Consider the following 16,586-nt stretch of genomic DNA (forward strand, 5'->3'; position numbering starts at 1 on the left):
GCCTCATGAAAAGACTTTAGAAATGTGTATGTTAATAAGGTAGCTACTGTAGTCACCTAAAAGGTGTAATATTTAAGTTTCCTGACACAGAAGTAAACTCTTAGTTGTTCTAATTGAGCTTTTATATTTCAAATATAGGGCACTGAGGATTGGGTTATTGTAGACAAAGTACCCATTGAGGTAGTTGATGGTGAATCGAAAACCATTGTGACATACAAATTAATGACTGTGAGCAGTAAAACTGGTGACATCCCACCCGAGCTTTTAAAACACAGTATCTCTGACATACAGAGCTTTCAGGACTTGGAAGGTGAATTGCTGTCAAAGGATGACAATAAACAGAAAATGTATACCTTAGGAAAATCCTATGATACTGTTTCTGGGAAAATTGTAACCTTGACTACTAAAGTAAAGGAGGGAGAAAAAGTTGTTCTGCCATCCCTTGATGCATTTCAAAAAACAGAGAGAGCAATGCCAGAATCTGTGAAAATCATTCCTGTAGTAGCAGAATATGAAATTCTAGAACCAGTTAATGATGAGAAAGCCAGAAGATTATCTGATGCCAAAAGAAGGGTTTCTGAGTCCTTGACACCCATTAAAGAAGCAGACTCCAGACTACAAAGTCCAGAAGAGGAAAATGTGAAGAAGACCCTGAAGACAGATCAAGACTTGGAGTTGCCTGATACGCTGGGAAGCATGCAGACAGCCAAAGCTGAGAAATCACTTGAGAGTGAACAGTTGAAAGGAGAGACTTTTGGTTGGAAAACTAAACCTGAGTGGAAATATTCCAAAGAGCCACCTTTTACCATTGCTACTGCTCACTATGTCACTGAGTCATCAGCATCAAGAGTAGTGGTAACATACTGTACAACTTTGCCCCAGTTTAACAATTAAAGCATGACTTTTTTAGACAATATCCTCACTACCCTGCCTTTTAGTCCTTTTGCTGCTTGGCCTTATTTTGACAACAGCCAACCCAGCTTTTTTTATTATTTCTTCATGATTTTAGTCAATTAACACAATACAAGGCTGACATTAGGCATTTAAACTAAAAATCAATCTTACTGAAATGTGGTGTGCTGCTGTTGCTTGTTTTTGAAGGGAAAAGAATGCCTCACAAGACCAGCAGAATCCCAGAGCTAACCACTTGCTTTTTTAGATTACTGCTTATATTCAGTACAGACTTGTGCTAATTTATTTTTCCATTATTTTTTCTCTGTGCCCCTGCCACTTTTCCTCCTCTCCTTTGTCTTTATTTGTGTCAATTAACATAAACTTTATGTGTGTCTGTTTGCTTCTCTTTCTGAGTCCATGTGCCTATGACTGTGTATTTCTCTGTCTGTCTAGACAAAACAGCTCTCCGATGAAAAAACTTTGGATGATTCTGGTATCTTCACATTAATAGAATCTGCAAGAAAACCAACTGAGTTCATAGGAGGGGTTACAACTACTTCTCATAGCTGGGCACAGGTGGCCATCTGATTCATCTTTAGATTTTAGTAATTGTCTCTTGATGGGTCGTGGTATTATTTAATAGTAACACGGGTTTTCCTTCATTATTTTGCACATAAATATCTTCATGGAAAACATTAATGCACATGCTGGGCACTTTTCCCTCTTAGATTTATACATATAAATCTGAAGAAATTCAGTGGGAGGTAGTAGTTGATTTGTTCATTCTTGAGATAGAACTTAAGTGTACTAAAGGTAAAGTTGGATTTCATATTTATTAGTGATATGCAGAGATCCAGATTCAAAGGGCAGAATATGATTTGGAATGTGCGAGGATGTGAATGTAGCACGTCAGGTACCTCTTAAGGCAGTTGCAACTTTTACCTGATTGCATGATCATGCTGCAGCATGATCTAATTTGGTTTAAGGTACCCCCCGAAACCTTAATGCATTTGGTGTTTGACAGATACTCCAAGCGTGCCATGTGTACTCCAAATCACATTTTGCCCTTCAAACTGAGGTCTCTTTAGAACTCTAGTAGTTATAACAGAAATCACGTTGAATTTCTGAGAACTCGGATCACCTGTACAGAGGCTAAAAGCATGCAAAACAGACCCTTGGTCAAGTTTGATATTCTTTAATGGTAGATTTACACATTAGCTTTTAATATTAACTTGCCTTTCCTGCAGCAAACAGAAGCAAAATTTGATCAGGAAAAGAAAGCAGACCAGCAACAGCAGGAGGCCATAAAGAAGGTTGTGCAGGAAACTGTAATAGTCGAGGAGAAACATGTGATGAATGTGCATGCAAGTGGGGATGCTGCTAAATTGGCTGGCCTTCAGCTGGATGCTACGGCACAGACAATATCTCCTGTGGCTTCTAGCATCAAAGGGAAGGAGGGCTCTGCTATGACTGAGGGGGCTAAAGAGGAAAAATGGCAGGCGATTGAAACAGCTGCAGTCCAACAGGAAGAAACTGCTACTATTTCTCATGATCTAGAAGAGGAGCAGAGTAAATCAGCCCATATTTTGAATATACAGGAAAGAGAGCCTCTTTTTGAGGTAATTAAACATGTCTGATTTGGTAATTCTGAACAAAAGCATAAATTGCTGTACACTTCTTTAATGAAGTTATGACATGCTTCTACACTGTTATTGTGAGCAGTTTGTTTCTTAAGGCAGCTTCAGGTGCAGTTCTTCACTTTGTATGGCTTTCAAGCTCAATTTTTCCTTCACTTTAATCATCTCTGTTTGGTTTAGTATGACATTTAAATGTGGGTACCTGGCTATTATGTGGTTAAGGGTAGCAGCCTTAATTACTGTCTGTAGCTATGGGTCCAGCCAGGGCTTCCCATGATGTGTGAATGCAGACTAATGTCTAACTTATGACAAAGTAGTGCATTGTCCACATGGAAACCCAAGGCAGGATGCAGGAATTCTCTTTCATAGTGATTCCTGCTGCTTCATTTTCTTCCATCTCTCTCCACTGGTATACATGTAGATCTTGAAAACAATGTTTGTCTTCCCTTTTAAGCACTGTGCCTCTCTGCAGATCACCATTTATTTGAAAATTTTAAAAATTAACTGGGAAGCAATACAATGTTTCTTCACATGCATGGCACCTTGAAGTTTGTTGCAATGTTTGTTTTTAGGTTTGTTTCTGTTTTTGTTTTAATTTTCTTTTTAGCGTCATATACACTCTATAAGAAGCATTTTGGACTAACCATACTGATATACTGATACTAGAACATATTTTATCAGAGCAAAGGGTGAATTATAACCTTTCATGTAAAAATCACTACCTGTTACTTTATCTTATCTAATCTATAAACATTTCCCTACATGTTTTTTCAATTCTGAAAACGATCCTAAAAACACTTCCCAATTGATTTATTGGAATGTTCTAATTTCAGACTGCCACATATGCAGTCTTAGCATGGTTTTGATCCTGGTTTAGCTATTTAAAGGAAAATAAGCTTATGTAAATTTGGGCTACAACAAAATGAATTTAAACTTTAAATGGAAAAAGATATATGCTATTTAAATACGTTCTCAGTTTAGACATAAATAATGGTTAAAAATGCTGTTTATATGTATTTTCATATAATTATGGTACTTCCTTTTAGCAAGCACATTCATTTAAATTTTACTCCTGAATACTAGAAAATCAAGCAACTTTAATGTATCCTACATTTACATTTCATTGGAACAGTCACCCATTGTGAAGACTGAGACAATCAGTTTTGGCAGTGCTTCTCCGGGTGGAGAGAAATTGGAAATTTCTATGAAAGAAGTACCTGTTGTCCATACTGAAACAAAAACCATTACATATGAATCATCTGAGGTAAGTTACTAAAAACAAAAAATTGGGAAAATATAACATAGGCAGATTCTGTGAACCATAAAATAATATTTCCACTGAAGCTAACAGATTGGTGACAAAGGCAATAAATGTACAAAATTAAACTTCATTTGGACTTAAGAAACATCTAATAATAGTTTTGCATAAAACCAATTCCAATCTTTATTTTAAAAAATAACAGGCCATAGGTAATACTGAAAAAAAGTTTTTTTTAGTTCTCACGATGTGAACATTTTTAAAGACTGATTAAAAAATTGGTTTGTATAATAACATTAAAATACTGAATATGTGAAACATCATTATGCTTCATTATGATGACATTATATCAATTGAAGAATGAAAGATGAACACCGTGTTGCTTTGTAATCCTTTTTATCTGGTTTTCAGTGCTAGAGGAATTGCCATTCCATCTGCACTTGACTATTGAAAGAAGTGAACTATTTAATTCTACTTCATGGTAGAATATTTGCCAACTTTATACAACTATCTCCAATCTTGAATGCATTTGTCATTTCATATGATGTTTGTGTATCTTCTTAAATAATCTTCTTTCTTAGGTTGATTCTAATGCTGACTCTGAGCCAGGAGTTCTGATGAGTGCACAGACCATCACTTCTGAAACTACTAGTACTACAACTACTACACATATCACCAAAGTAAGTGTCTCACAAATATATGCGTTTATTTATTTTATGTATGAGTTTATTTTTAAATATATAAATATCTGAGATAAACAGCTAAAGTAACTACTTATTTATTTTAAAAATTATAATCTTTCAGAGTTAAAATAGCTCCCCAAGGCAGTACTTAAAACTTCTTTACAAGTAAAAATATAAATCGGGCTAGAAACGTTTAGAATGGCAGACACCATAGCACAATTTCATGTGACGTTACAGATTCATGTGCCCCAATTAAATAAATAAATGAGAGCCAGTGAGGAGTCGTTTTTGAGTTTTAGGGTTTTTTTCTGAAATTCTTGTATTACTGGCTAATTTAGAATTTGCAGGACAGATACCAAAGGAGGAGGCCATTAAAAGAGGTGCCAGGACTGAAATAAACAGTGTCATGTTATTTATATTGTCCCCATTAATTACTTACAGTACCAGGGACACCTCCTCCACAGTGAGCCCAAGTGGTAGGAATTTGACTCAAAAAGAGGTTGCTTTTGTTGGGCAAGTTTTATAGCCCTGCACCCCCAGAGTTGCTCAGTTCAGGCATCAGCAAAGGAAGGCTGGATATTAATGAGGATTAAGTGTCTCACCGGCACTGGGTGCCTGCTAGGACAAAAGAGGGAAATAATTATTTGATTGGGATTAGAGCTGGAAGTTTGTTATCTCACAGCTCTGCAAGAATAAATTGGAAGAGCTGGCTTGTCTAAGCAGCCTCTCTTCCACAGGTTAATTGAAAAATGCAGGTCAATCACGGGACAAGGCTAGACTGGGGAGACCCAGATTCTAATCTACAGTTGCCATGGAAATTCACTACTGACTTTGGGCCCAACATATTTTACAGTGTTGTGAGCTCCTGAATGAAAGATATTTTTTTAAAAAATTAGAAATTTCAAGTAATTAAAATAACTAAAAACTTGTGAGATGGCCTGTAAGAACTTTTTTAATTTAAAAAACATTATTTCTAATCGTTAATATATGTATTTTTGAAAGGTGAATGGGCATTATCTAGTTGTGTGGGACACCAGATTGCCCACTCAACACTGTAGAGTGTTTTAGATCACTAAAACAAAACAAAAATCCACAGGCAAGATCAAAAACTTAATAAAAATACGGCCTAAAAAATACTAAAAGAGACTAGCTTATTACTAAATGACTGTCCCTTCTGTTTCTACCAGTCACTTCACTCTTGGTTCCAGAACATTGGTGTAAGCCTCTGAAAATGAGTGTATCAGACTTAGAGAAAAGTGGTTCTTTAAGATTCATGCTGTTCCAGTAAAATGAAACCTGACACATTTTAAGTGTTCTTCATGAGGAATAATAGCAATATGAAACAAGACACAAAAGGTATGCCATCAAACATATAGAAGGGTTGGCCAAGAAACTGATCAGTTGATTGATAGATAAAAATCTGTTAAGAATAGAATGGAAGCCTAGTAAGTATGCTTTTTATGGCTTCTTTTTAAAAATGTATTTTAATTTACAATGCAACACATAAAGAACAAATTTTACAATAAAGTAAAAAAAAAATTGAAAAAAATGCAAACATATATAAGTAAACTTATATATTGTAAAATATAGAAAGTATATTATTATAAACTATATTACTATATAAAATATTAACCTCAATTTTTAAACAATGACTTAAAATCTTAATCACACAGAACTTCGCTCAGTATATATGCAACAACCTAGGGGCCATAGATCTAAAGTTCTTCATAAACTAATTCCAAATTTTAGGAGTAAAAGTCAACTATACACTGATATCTTTCAAGTGTATAGCTCCCTTATTAACAATGTTACGAACATTAAACCATTTTGGAATTACTTGGAGGACATACTGAAATCATATGCATTAATGTGCTTTTCAGTATATTGCATCTTCAACTTAAAAAGGTAGATAACTATCCCTTTTTAAACATCCAGTGATGTATCCAGTAAACTTCAAAAAGTCTTGTTTATGAATTAGTCTCTTCTTAGCATTATGAGATACCTATTTAACATTTTTTAGACCTGAGATCAGAAGCTTCTCCCTATTGCACATGCACATTGCACACTTTTGCATTTGGCATCCTGAAAATTAAACAGCATGGTAAACATATCTATACTTTAAATGCAGAGTACACTCTTTTGCATTCGGCAAGCTGCCTTAAAAAAAACATGGAACATAGAGGCAAAAACTTTCTAATTTCCCATAGGAAAAAAGCAGTAAACTTAACTGCTAGGTAGTAAACTTCCTTCAACAGTATCTTGAGGCCTTATTTGCTTTTTCCCCCCTTTAAGACAGTGAAAGGAGGCATTTCAGAGACAAGAATTGAAAAGCGAATTGTGATTACGGGTGATGCAGACATTGACCATGATCAGGTACGACATGTAAGCTTTTAAAATTACCTCCAAATTGGTCTGTTTTCTGTAAACCTAAAAGTCAGTTTCAGTGCCAGCAGGTCTTTAAAATTTATTAGATTACTATACAGTTCAAATATAAAATATCTGTTTTGAGTCACGTTTCCTCATTTGGAAATTGTAAATTTAATCATGAATCTCTCTTCACCTTGCTACTGTTCATGCATGTTCCACCTCCTTCTCCTTTCTGTCCTTCTGTGGTTTCCTTGTGCTAGGCGCTGGCTCAGGCAATTAAAGAGGCCAAAGAGCAGCACCCTGACATGTCAGTGACCAAAGTAGTGGTACATAAAGAGACAGAAATCACACCAGAAGATGGGGAGGATTGAGCACAGGTAAGAGGACCAGATTTTTTCCAGACACTCATAGACTGGCATGTGACAAAGATCATTCCTTCTTCCATAATCCACCATTAATCCTTTCTATTTATTCTTTCTGGCATTTGTACTATGTTTTGTACAAAAAGAATGATTTGGCTATTTAGGCTAGCTTTGCGGAATACATCGTTTTCTTTCTTTGTGTAATGCCAGTTAGAGAAATAGGAGAAATCCATTTGCTTATGTCTGCTTGCTGCTTGCTATGCATTTTCCATGAAGTTGCTCTGTAGTTGGCACTCCTGAAGATTGCTTATGCATATAGGCAAAGAAAACATTTTCTTTAATTGTAAAATACTGTTCTGCCTGAAAAAGCTTGCGAGTATGTTGAACTGAAATACTAGTATTTAAGTTTCAACTGCAGAGTTGTTTGTGTATGACCTTTTTTAAACAGTACATTTTTCTCAGTTTCTTAAGTAATGAGTTCTGGCAATTTTTATGATAGTTACTTTGTATCTTAAAAGGAGACAATAACATGTAGTTTTCACTGCTGTGATTCAGTAAAGGCATGCTGATAGTCTTGCTAAATTAGCATTGTGATGTTAATGCAGTTAGTACACGCATGTGCTAGAATATGTTTTGCATACTAACCTACTCTTGCAAGATATAGCAATACTGGTATAATCTACAAAGGCTGAATGTTGTGTAAGAAAGAAGGAGATAGCTTTTACTTTGTTTGTCCTTGGTGCTCTCTGGGCCTTGTTGTTTTCTTGCAGACATTTCATTGCCAGACTAGGCAACATCTTCAATGCAACAATTTTTGTTTTATTTTTACTTTGTTTGAACTGCTAGTATAATCTTAATTTCAAATAGTAAGTTTTCCCAAATGTCCATATAAATTATGTGTTACTGCATGAAACTTTGGAATTTTCAAAAATCAATTGCTGTAGCTTCATTGATATATTGTTGAGAACAGAGAAGGAACTAAGAAATAGTTTAGTTTTGAGTTGGGGGCAGAGCTTGAACAACAACTGAAATTGATGGAATTATTTAGCAGAACAGTTGGGAATTACAAATATTTATATAGTATACATATATCAGTTATTTTCATATGGAATTGTTATCTGTGTTACTAGCTTATATTGAATCAAGGCATTTTCTACATGCCGAGTAATACCTACTCTGCTAGTTGTCCAATACTATCATACCAAATCTTTCCAGTGCGTTTAGTTGATGGCCTTTCATTACAGATGCCAAGAATTGAATCTTGAGCATTTTACAATCTGTAGTCCTTCCTTTTCAAATTGTTTTTGAAGCCATTCTTGATCCCCCCCCCCAAATTAAAATTCTAGTTGTTTATATTCATTTACCAAATTGGCTTCGACTTGAGCATTGCTATTGTTTATGAAGAATATACATTTCTGTCATCAAAAGGCTCTCATTAAAAAAAAATATGAATATAATTGTAAATTTTTTCAGAAAAATAGAGGTCTGAGCCAAACTTACTATTTTTATGACTCATCCAATAGTTTTGTGTAAGCCTGAAGAGTTCCTCTGTAGTAGAAAAAGTTGTAATTCTTTTTATGGCTTTATTTACTATTTTAGATTGATTATTTATGGAATTTAACTATATTCTCTTTACTGCAGGAATAGAGTAGTTTTCTTATGAACTTCATCACTGGAATATCAGAGCCTATATGGAGTCTTGGTTCTAACCCAGCCAGCTTGCATCTCTCCAGAGAAATTTTCAGTGTGGAAGATTTTGATCTTGATTGCTATCTAAGGACACTGGCAGAAATTTCCCATTTACAGCAATTTGAATCAGCATTAATAATCTAATAATTGCATGAAACAACAACGAATTACAAAAAAGCAGCATTTTTATTTTCCTAAACCAACATTACATCTATATGGCACGTTCATCAACAGTATAAAACAATTGTATTATGCTACACATAAAACAGCTCATGCCTTTACTATTATTGAGAGTCTAAACAGTTTCTTAGGGTGCAAAGTTAAGTTTAGGGGAAATCAAGATCACACTAAAATACTAGAAGCTGTACAGGTACTATATATATATGTTTTATCACATTAGATGTGCCAATAACATACTTTATTCAGTAAATAACTTGAATCATATATTCGTTATAATTTGGTTTTATTACTCTTGTTCAATAAACAATGGTGAATCTCTACTCTTATTTAAATGCATACAAAAAGCTTTCTTTATCTGATTTGGAATCCTTAATAGCTAATAATGATTTTTAGAATTCTTGAAGTTAGAAATCCTGCTGTCACTTTTCTAAAGTCTCAATCTATAAATTTGCATTGTGATTATTTTGAAGAAAATGTATGTTTTCCTTAGCATCTCAGATATGCTTATCTGAAAATGTGATCTTTGAAAAACTGAGTTCCTGTCTACTCTCAGAAAGATGTTTCTTTTGCAAGTCTAGTCAGTGTTCCTTACCTAGGTCAGAGTTAAGCCTTAAACCGTACAGAACACTTATTAAGCATTATTTCATTTTGGTTATCACATCAATTTAAGGGATCCTATCTTCTTTATGCTGTCAGTTTCATCACAATAGATGGCAAATGTATGTTTCTGCATAGTAAAATAAAAGTGGTAAATGCACCTAAATTTGTACTGGTCTGTGTCTAAAAAATGTTTTGTTGTATTTAAATGTTGCTACTATTTGTATATTATCCAAGGCATTTAATGTGTAAAACAGATGTTCTTTCATACAGTCTCAATATGGTGTTAGGTAGGTACAAATAGAAGGTTAGGGAGAACTGAAAAAGATTGTAAAAACTAATTCTGTCTGTTCAACTTTGTACATATATCTTCCCTATGATTTCTTCTGTATTATATATATATGTAATGTGTTTCATGTAAGTTCAATGAGGCTCATGATCAACTAAATATTTTTGAGCATTAGTTGAAAAAATAGTTTTGTATTTTATATTCTAAATCTAACTAGAGTTCTTCTAAATGCTGTATTGGAAGAATTCAGTATGTGTTTTGTGATCAATCACTGAAATCAGTGAAATGCTGAAGTATTGTGCCTTTGATGTTTGAATTTAATTGCTCATTCACAATCCAGGCATGATATTCTTTCACTGAAGAGAAGATGTAATAAACTGCATTTGGTAGGCTTTGAAATAATGAAGGAGTATCTAAAACGTTATTTTTGTCAATAATGACCAAGTACATACACACTGTCCAGCTCAAGTGCAGGAACTTTAAAGGAAGGGTATTTAGGATAGAATAGAATGACTAAATATTTTGAAATAGAAAAAGACAATCTATAGAGAAAATATATAGAGTTCTTTGCAGGTGTTCAGCCTCATGCCCAGTTTATATGTTCAGTGTCCCCCCCACCCCCCAGATGACAAATTATAGAACAAATGACAGTAAGAACTAATTGTATTGGCCAAATAAATGTTATGCTTTACTTTAGACACATCAATAAATCACAACCTTCCACTCACACTGTATTCTTGCAGTAGAAACTTTCAGATATGACACAGCTGGATAAGTTGCTTTATTGTAAATACAATCGAAGATAGATAAACAAAACATCAGCCTATTGCAGAACACAAAAATCATATATATATAAAATAGCATAGTATCTGTCTTCTCCAGGGTTTAAATTCTAGACCCTTTTCCTCACCTTTTTGAATTAATGGAAATGAGGTCATTCTCTTCCTAGCCTTGAGAGTGGGAGATACAGTTACATAATTATGTCTCCTCTAAGAACTACTCCGGTTCTGACCACTAAGTTCTTGCCTTAACAGCTTCAGCCCTAATAACCACTGCAGTTGTGTTGCTGTAATAATCTGAAGAAGTGGTTTAAAAAAGGCTGTTATAAAAGTGGAAATTGTACCATTCAGAAAGTTGGCACATGTTCATAGAACTTGCTGAGTCAAAATGTGCTTCCATTTGATATGTCAGTGGTTGTCATGAGTACTGATGGCGAGCAGGAGGGGGCCTCTATCCAGGGGGGAAAACGCGTGCATAGTACTGAGGAATTAAGCAGCCATCCAAAGAGACACAGATCAGACCCGCCTTAACTTTCGGGGTTTATCTGTCTGGGTTTTTCCGTTTCTTCAGTTTGTTAGGATTGATGTCCTAACCGTCAGAAATCACACTGAGACGAGGAGTAGGTCTCTAGTGTTTATTACTGCTACATTAAACAGAATCCTAACAAACTGAAGAAGCGTGGGAAAAACCCAAACAGATAAACCCCGAAAGTTAAGGCGGGTCTGATCTGTGTCTCTTTGAATGGCTGCTTAATTCCTCAGTACTACGCATGCGTTTTCCCCCCTGGATAGAGGCCCCCTCCTGCTCGCCATCAGTACTCATGACAGTGGTTTTGGCAATGTTCATGATCCCTAATATACTGGACGTAGTTCTATGTTCTTTTTTATGTATTGACCCTCTCAAAAAACTTTGGGTTGGGTTAAAAGCAATGCTTTGTTTTTTTCAAAACTTTGTAATAGGGTCATTTTTCATAATATATTCTGATTGATGACATTCATGTCTTTACATTTTGTGCAAAAAATAATTGATAGTTCACTCACCAAAATACACCATCAAATAACATTCTCCAAAACGTTCCAGTATATGTTACCTTACAAAGAACTAGCTATGTGTATAATGATGCAGTTGTAAACATTTTACAAAGGATTAAATTCTACTTAACATAATGAGATTTACAATGAATCCCCACTTTAGCAGACTCATTTGAGGGTATCCATTATTCCCAAAAGCCTTTGAATCAAAGAATAAGACATTAGGATGATGTAAGTTACATCATTTGCAAGATGATATGCAAATACAGTTTGCAATGGAGTTTACTCCATTTTGTCCAAAGCCCATTCAACGTGTGGAAAATTAAGGTTTCATTGTACTTGCAAGTAACTTAGCAAATGATTGTGGGTTTTTAAAATCATTATTGCAATAAATTTTCCACTCTGAGATACTATGTGGTATCCTACCTGACTTACTATTTTGGGATCAATGCTCATCCAACCATTTTTTTTTCTTTCTTTGGGCTTCATATTTGCACATGACGTCTGCTCTTTACAGCACAATCATCTTATTTTCCATAATGGAAAATCAAAGGTAATCTTTTACATCATTTTTATCTTAGTCCACTTGTATTATATTGAAATAAAGTACCCAAATATACACCGTCTTTGTTGTTATTACTGCTATAATAAAATACAGAAAAGACAAAATCCTTACAACAATACAAAAGAAAAAGTATGATTAAGAGGAAAAAAAGTGTTTTTCAAACAATAAAGATGTTATGTTTTGAGTTTGGAATAAAGCAGCCCTACCTGAAGCTTTGTGTCAGAATGTTAAAATAGCCCTTCCATTCTAAGAATAAAACAACCCTTTAAATATTTCAAGGACAACTCGGGAAAAGTTGTGGTCCCTTGTTTTTCACTCCAGGGCCTCAGTAATAGGTGTAGTGGTTCATGTTGAATACTAACTGGAATTCAAGTTGTAAAAATTGGCCCAAGCATGAACATTTTTTAAAACATTTTTAAAAACAGTAAAAATCCCCACAGAGTACAATGGGAATACAGTTTTCTCCGCGGTTGAAAAATCTAGATAAGCATCAGTTAACAACACACACACCCACACAAATGGAGACGTCTTTTCAATTTTTTAAAATAAAATCTTTAGTTTGCTCAGCCAATAGATGGTAAGGAGCAGTTCAATGATCCAATATTCCATTCAATATCTAAGTTTTCTTACAGTTTTGATTTTTCAAAAAAAAATTCTTGGCTGATTTTCTGAATACTCCTAGGCTAGTTTCTGTAGGACTAATTTGTTCTTTCCTGATATTTTTGCCTGGCCCTAAAGATGGCTGCGGGGGGGGGTGGGGGGGGAAGACTGGTGTTGCTTCTTAACTGCATGAGTAACATTAGCATTACAACAAGAGATGTGAAGTGCACATGCATTCTGGCTAGGTTGAAACAAGGGTGAAAAATAGTTCAATCTAAACTCCAAATATTAGCCCAACTGTGGTGCTTGGGAGAGTTGGGAGATTCAAATCAATACGACTTGAAACAGGCAAGGTTGTTCACATTCAGAACAAAACCCTCAAATCTGTGTTTTGTTTCATACTTGGAACACTCAAAACAACCTATATAGCAAGCTATATTGAATTTAAAATATGCTGAAGAATTGCTATGTTGAAGTGATTGGAATAGTGAATTGCTAAAACCAAATAACGGCAAAAAGCATAGCTAAGATTGACCTCTTTCAGGAAATCAAAGGTCCTGTTCATATAATAAAGCTATAGCTACCCTAGTCGTTTTGCAAGACAAGAAACGGTTAAGTGTCACAACAGATTCACTGAAAGACTACAATTAGGAAATATGCTGTAATGAACATAAGAGTTAGTGTAAAGATGTATAGGACTGTGCTGTACAACGTATGGAACACTTTTCTATGTTAAGGTATGTCATCGATACGACTCGTAGCATGTCATATCACAAGAATGCTATCAAAAGCAAATTTAACTGGTTTAGAAAAATGGAATGGGTATTCTCTACTAGAATAAGGATAAAAAGCACGATGATGATGGAGTGTTGGTGAATTTGCTTTTTGTTGGAGGAGTTGATTGCCAAATTCTGCAAGAAATAAAAAGTTACTGCCTATTTGTAACCATTGCATTTTGTCTGTTTTTGTTGGTTTATATCCCATACCATACAAAGTAACTAAAACAAGATCAACCTTGTATAAAGTTATTTATATGCAGAATATACAGTATGCAATATTCTAATTATAGGAGGAATCTTAATTTCAGAAAAAGCATTATCAACTTCAGTTCTGCCTCATTAAGTTAAAAGATCACAATGCACAGTTTAAGGGGAGTTGGTAGAAATGCTGCATATCCAAGAACATACAGATACAGTAGCCTTGATCCATCAATTATTGGACAAAATATTTCTGCCTTACAGAGAGAATGTTGTCTGTTTCCATTACATGTGTTCCATGTGCTTCCTAGAATTGTACATTATAATCTGAAAGCCTTTTTGTTTGCTGGCAAGTACTCTGTTTTTTGTCAAAAAACCCTCAAGCAACACAATAGCCCTCTCCGGCCTCCTTGATCTGCTCTTGTGCTCCTGGAATGACTAATCTCCATGCCCTGGGGACATGGACCACCATGCATGGTAAAATGTCCCTTCGTGTTTTTCACATTTCCAACATTGACTTGAAATACCTTTATACGTTTTGATGGTTTCTCTGATGTCATGAACCAATGAGAGATCTTTTTATAAAATATCTCAAATTATAACACGATGTAAATTTTATCCGATTTACCCACATTCTTTCCCATGTATCCATCTGTACATTATAGCCAAAATCCAAGACCTTAAGCCTTCAACACCAGACCTGAAATGAGGGCCAGGAGTTCATGAAGGACCACTTCCAGGCAGCTTGGAGTTGGTACAACAGCAGTAGTCCTAGCTTGTCTATGCAGAGTACACTGTATTGCATTAAAAAAAAAAAAGGCAAAAACAACCAGGCACCTCCTGAGCAGAATGACTGGCCACTATAATGTTTACATGGATGACCATAGTCAACTCTCCTCCCTGATTTTGAGGCCCTGGCTACTGCAGAATTTGAACCCAGACAGATTTCTGAGAGCACTACATCCCAGTCACTGCCCAGTCAGGTTTCAATAATACATATCAGGTCCAGGATGTTTAGCAAATAACAGGATGTTCATTTTTTCATAATTTATTACAAATTCTTCATCCTTGCAATAAATGGCAAGGGATCTCAAAGCATGTTTTAATCTAGTTGAGGTCTGGGATAGGATAACTATATCACTGGTGTACAAAAGCTAGATATATGTCTGTGAGCTAGCTTTGGGGGGTGGGAATCAGTATTGTTTTGATGGTCAACCAAGGAGTTTATAGAACTCACAAGTGGCAGTTAAATGGCCACAAAACTGAGCAAACCAAGACTTTTAAATTTATTTATTTATTCATTCAATGTATATGGCCACCCATTTCAAACTGATGATTCTGGCTGCTAACAAGGAACAAAAGCAATAAAAACATAACAAAAACAATAAATAACAAATATCAAAATAGCATTTATTGTTTTTCATGCTTCTGGCAGAAGGGCTCACTCAGCTTTGGCAATTGGAACTTTCTATTGATTAAGTGAAGACATGTTTTCCTGCTGCCCTAAAGTTGTTCTCTGCCAAAGTGTGCTTCCAGCTTCTGTGTGCCATACAGCTAGGGCCTCATTATAACTATCTAAAATTGGAAATTATGCAATCTAAATTTCTACGAAACATCTTTCAAATACCACAAAAGTTCCACACCGTACCTAAAACATAGTCCTCCATTGTGAAATTAATGTAACTGAGATTGAAACTAAGATTTAGCTGGTTTCTTTTACCTATTGTTTAAAGCTAAATTTTTTGCCCATAGGCTTTTCCCCTTTGACAATAGCAGATAATTTCAATGCTAACTGGAGGAGATATCTATTAGAAAAGCTCCATTTCTATGGATTCTGTGAGGAAGCTCTTCTATGGTATCAACAGGAGTAAAAGGTATTGACGCAGTATGTGCTAGACACAGAAAGACAGATCAGTTTCTACTACCCAAAGACATTTTATTATGTAGTCAGTCTCCCTCATTCAAATCTGCAGGATATTTAAATTCTATCACAGTTCCCAAGTTGAGAAAGCTTTTAACATTAGCTCAGTTTAACACTCTGCCTTCTGCTGTTCTGGAAATCAGGTAAAAACAAAAACAAAAAACCCTATGTCACTAGATTCTGTTCTTGTAGCATAGGCACTGTAGACTCTGCTTTTCATATTTTACTATATAGTAGTTTCTACCACGATTCCAGAGGTCATCTCATCCACATGTAGCAGAACACCCTGGGCATACAGACCTATATACTACTAAAGCTCTCAGGTCTGTTTGTAGCCTTCAACTGGGTAAAACGGTGCATCATAGGGCAACAATTTTTCAACCAAGGTGCCTGAGATGGGCTAACTTACAGAATGCATTTACTGAATGCATCCAAAATCCCATCCCAAAATGTGGCAAAGTTGTGTCTGCTTCAGTGTCACCACACTGCTGCAGTCAGCCATGGTCAGTTGATCATCATTTCCAACACTCCCTGACAGACTTCCCAGAAGTCCATAAGGGAGGGAGGGAGGGAGGGAGGAACAGGTGGGAAGGAATGAAGGGAGGGAACTCAGAGATAACTCACATAGTTGATACAGTTGTATCCCCAATGTCTGTACCGTATTTTGCTAAAAGCTAATAAAGTAGCTTTTATTATGGTAATCTAGAGGGGAGAGTATGGATTACTATAGTCACATCTGGGGTGACAAGGATCTAG

At 35.4% G+C, this 16,586-nt stretch overlaps 1 protein-coding gene across 7 annotated transcripts in view; it reads left to right on the plus strand.

The window, feature by feature from the left end:
- EPB41L3 (erythrocyte membrane protein band 4.1 like 3) overlaps positions 1-9,827 on the plus strand; it is an 87,354-nt gene extending 77,527 nt beyond the window's left edge. For 2 of the 7 annotated variants that reach the window (XM_063299130.1, XM_063299131.1), the window contains 6 exons: positions 2,142-2,513; positions 3,664-3,795; positions 4,371-4,469; positions 6,765-6,845; positions 7,100-7,216; positions 8,843-9,827. In XM_063299130.1, coding sequence (XP_063155200.1) covers positions 2,142-2,513; positions 3,664-3,795; positions 4,371-4,469; positions 6,765-6,845; positions 7,100-7,210 — 795 coding nt within the window. In that variant the 3' untranslated portion in view covers positions 7,211-7,216; positions 8,843-9,827. Of the gene's footprint in view, positions 1-138; positions 856-1,347; positions 1,471-2,141; positions 2,514-3,663; positions 3,796-4,370; positions 4,470-6,764; positions 6,846-7,099; positions 7,217-8,842 lie in introns of all 7 variants that reach the window. The other 5 variants (XM_063299132.1, XM_063299127.1, XM_063299126.1 and 2 more) reach the window with 5 other exon arrangements.
- Positions 9,828-16,586: the final 6,759 nt, after the last annotated feature.

This window comes from Candoia aspera, chromosome 3 (genome assembly GCF_035149785.1).
Source record: "Candoia aspera isolate rCanAsp1 chromosome 3, rCanAsp1.hap2, whole genome shotgun sequence".
Classification (NCBI taxonomy): domain Eukaryota; kingdom Metazoa; phylum Chordata; class Lepidosauria; order Squamata; family Boidae; genus Candoia; species Candoia aspera.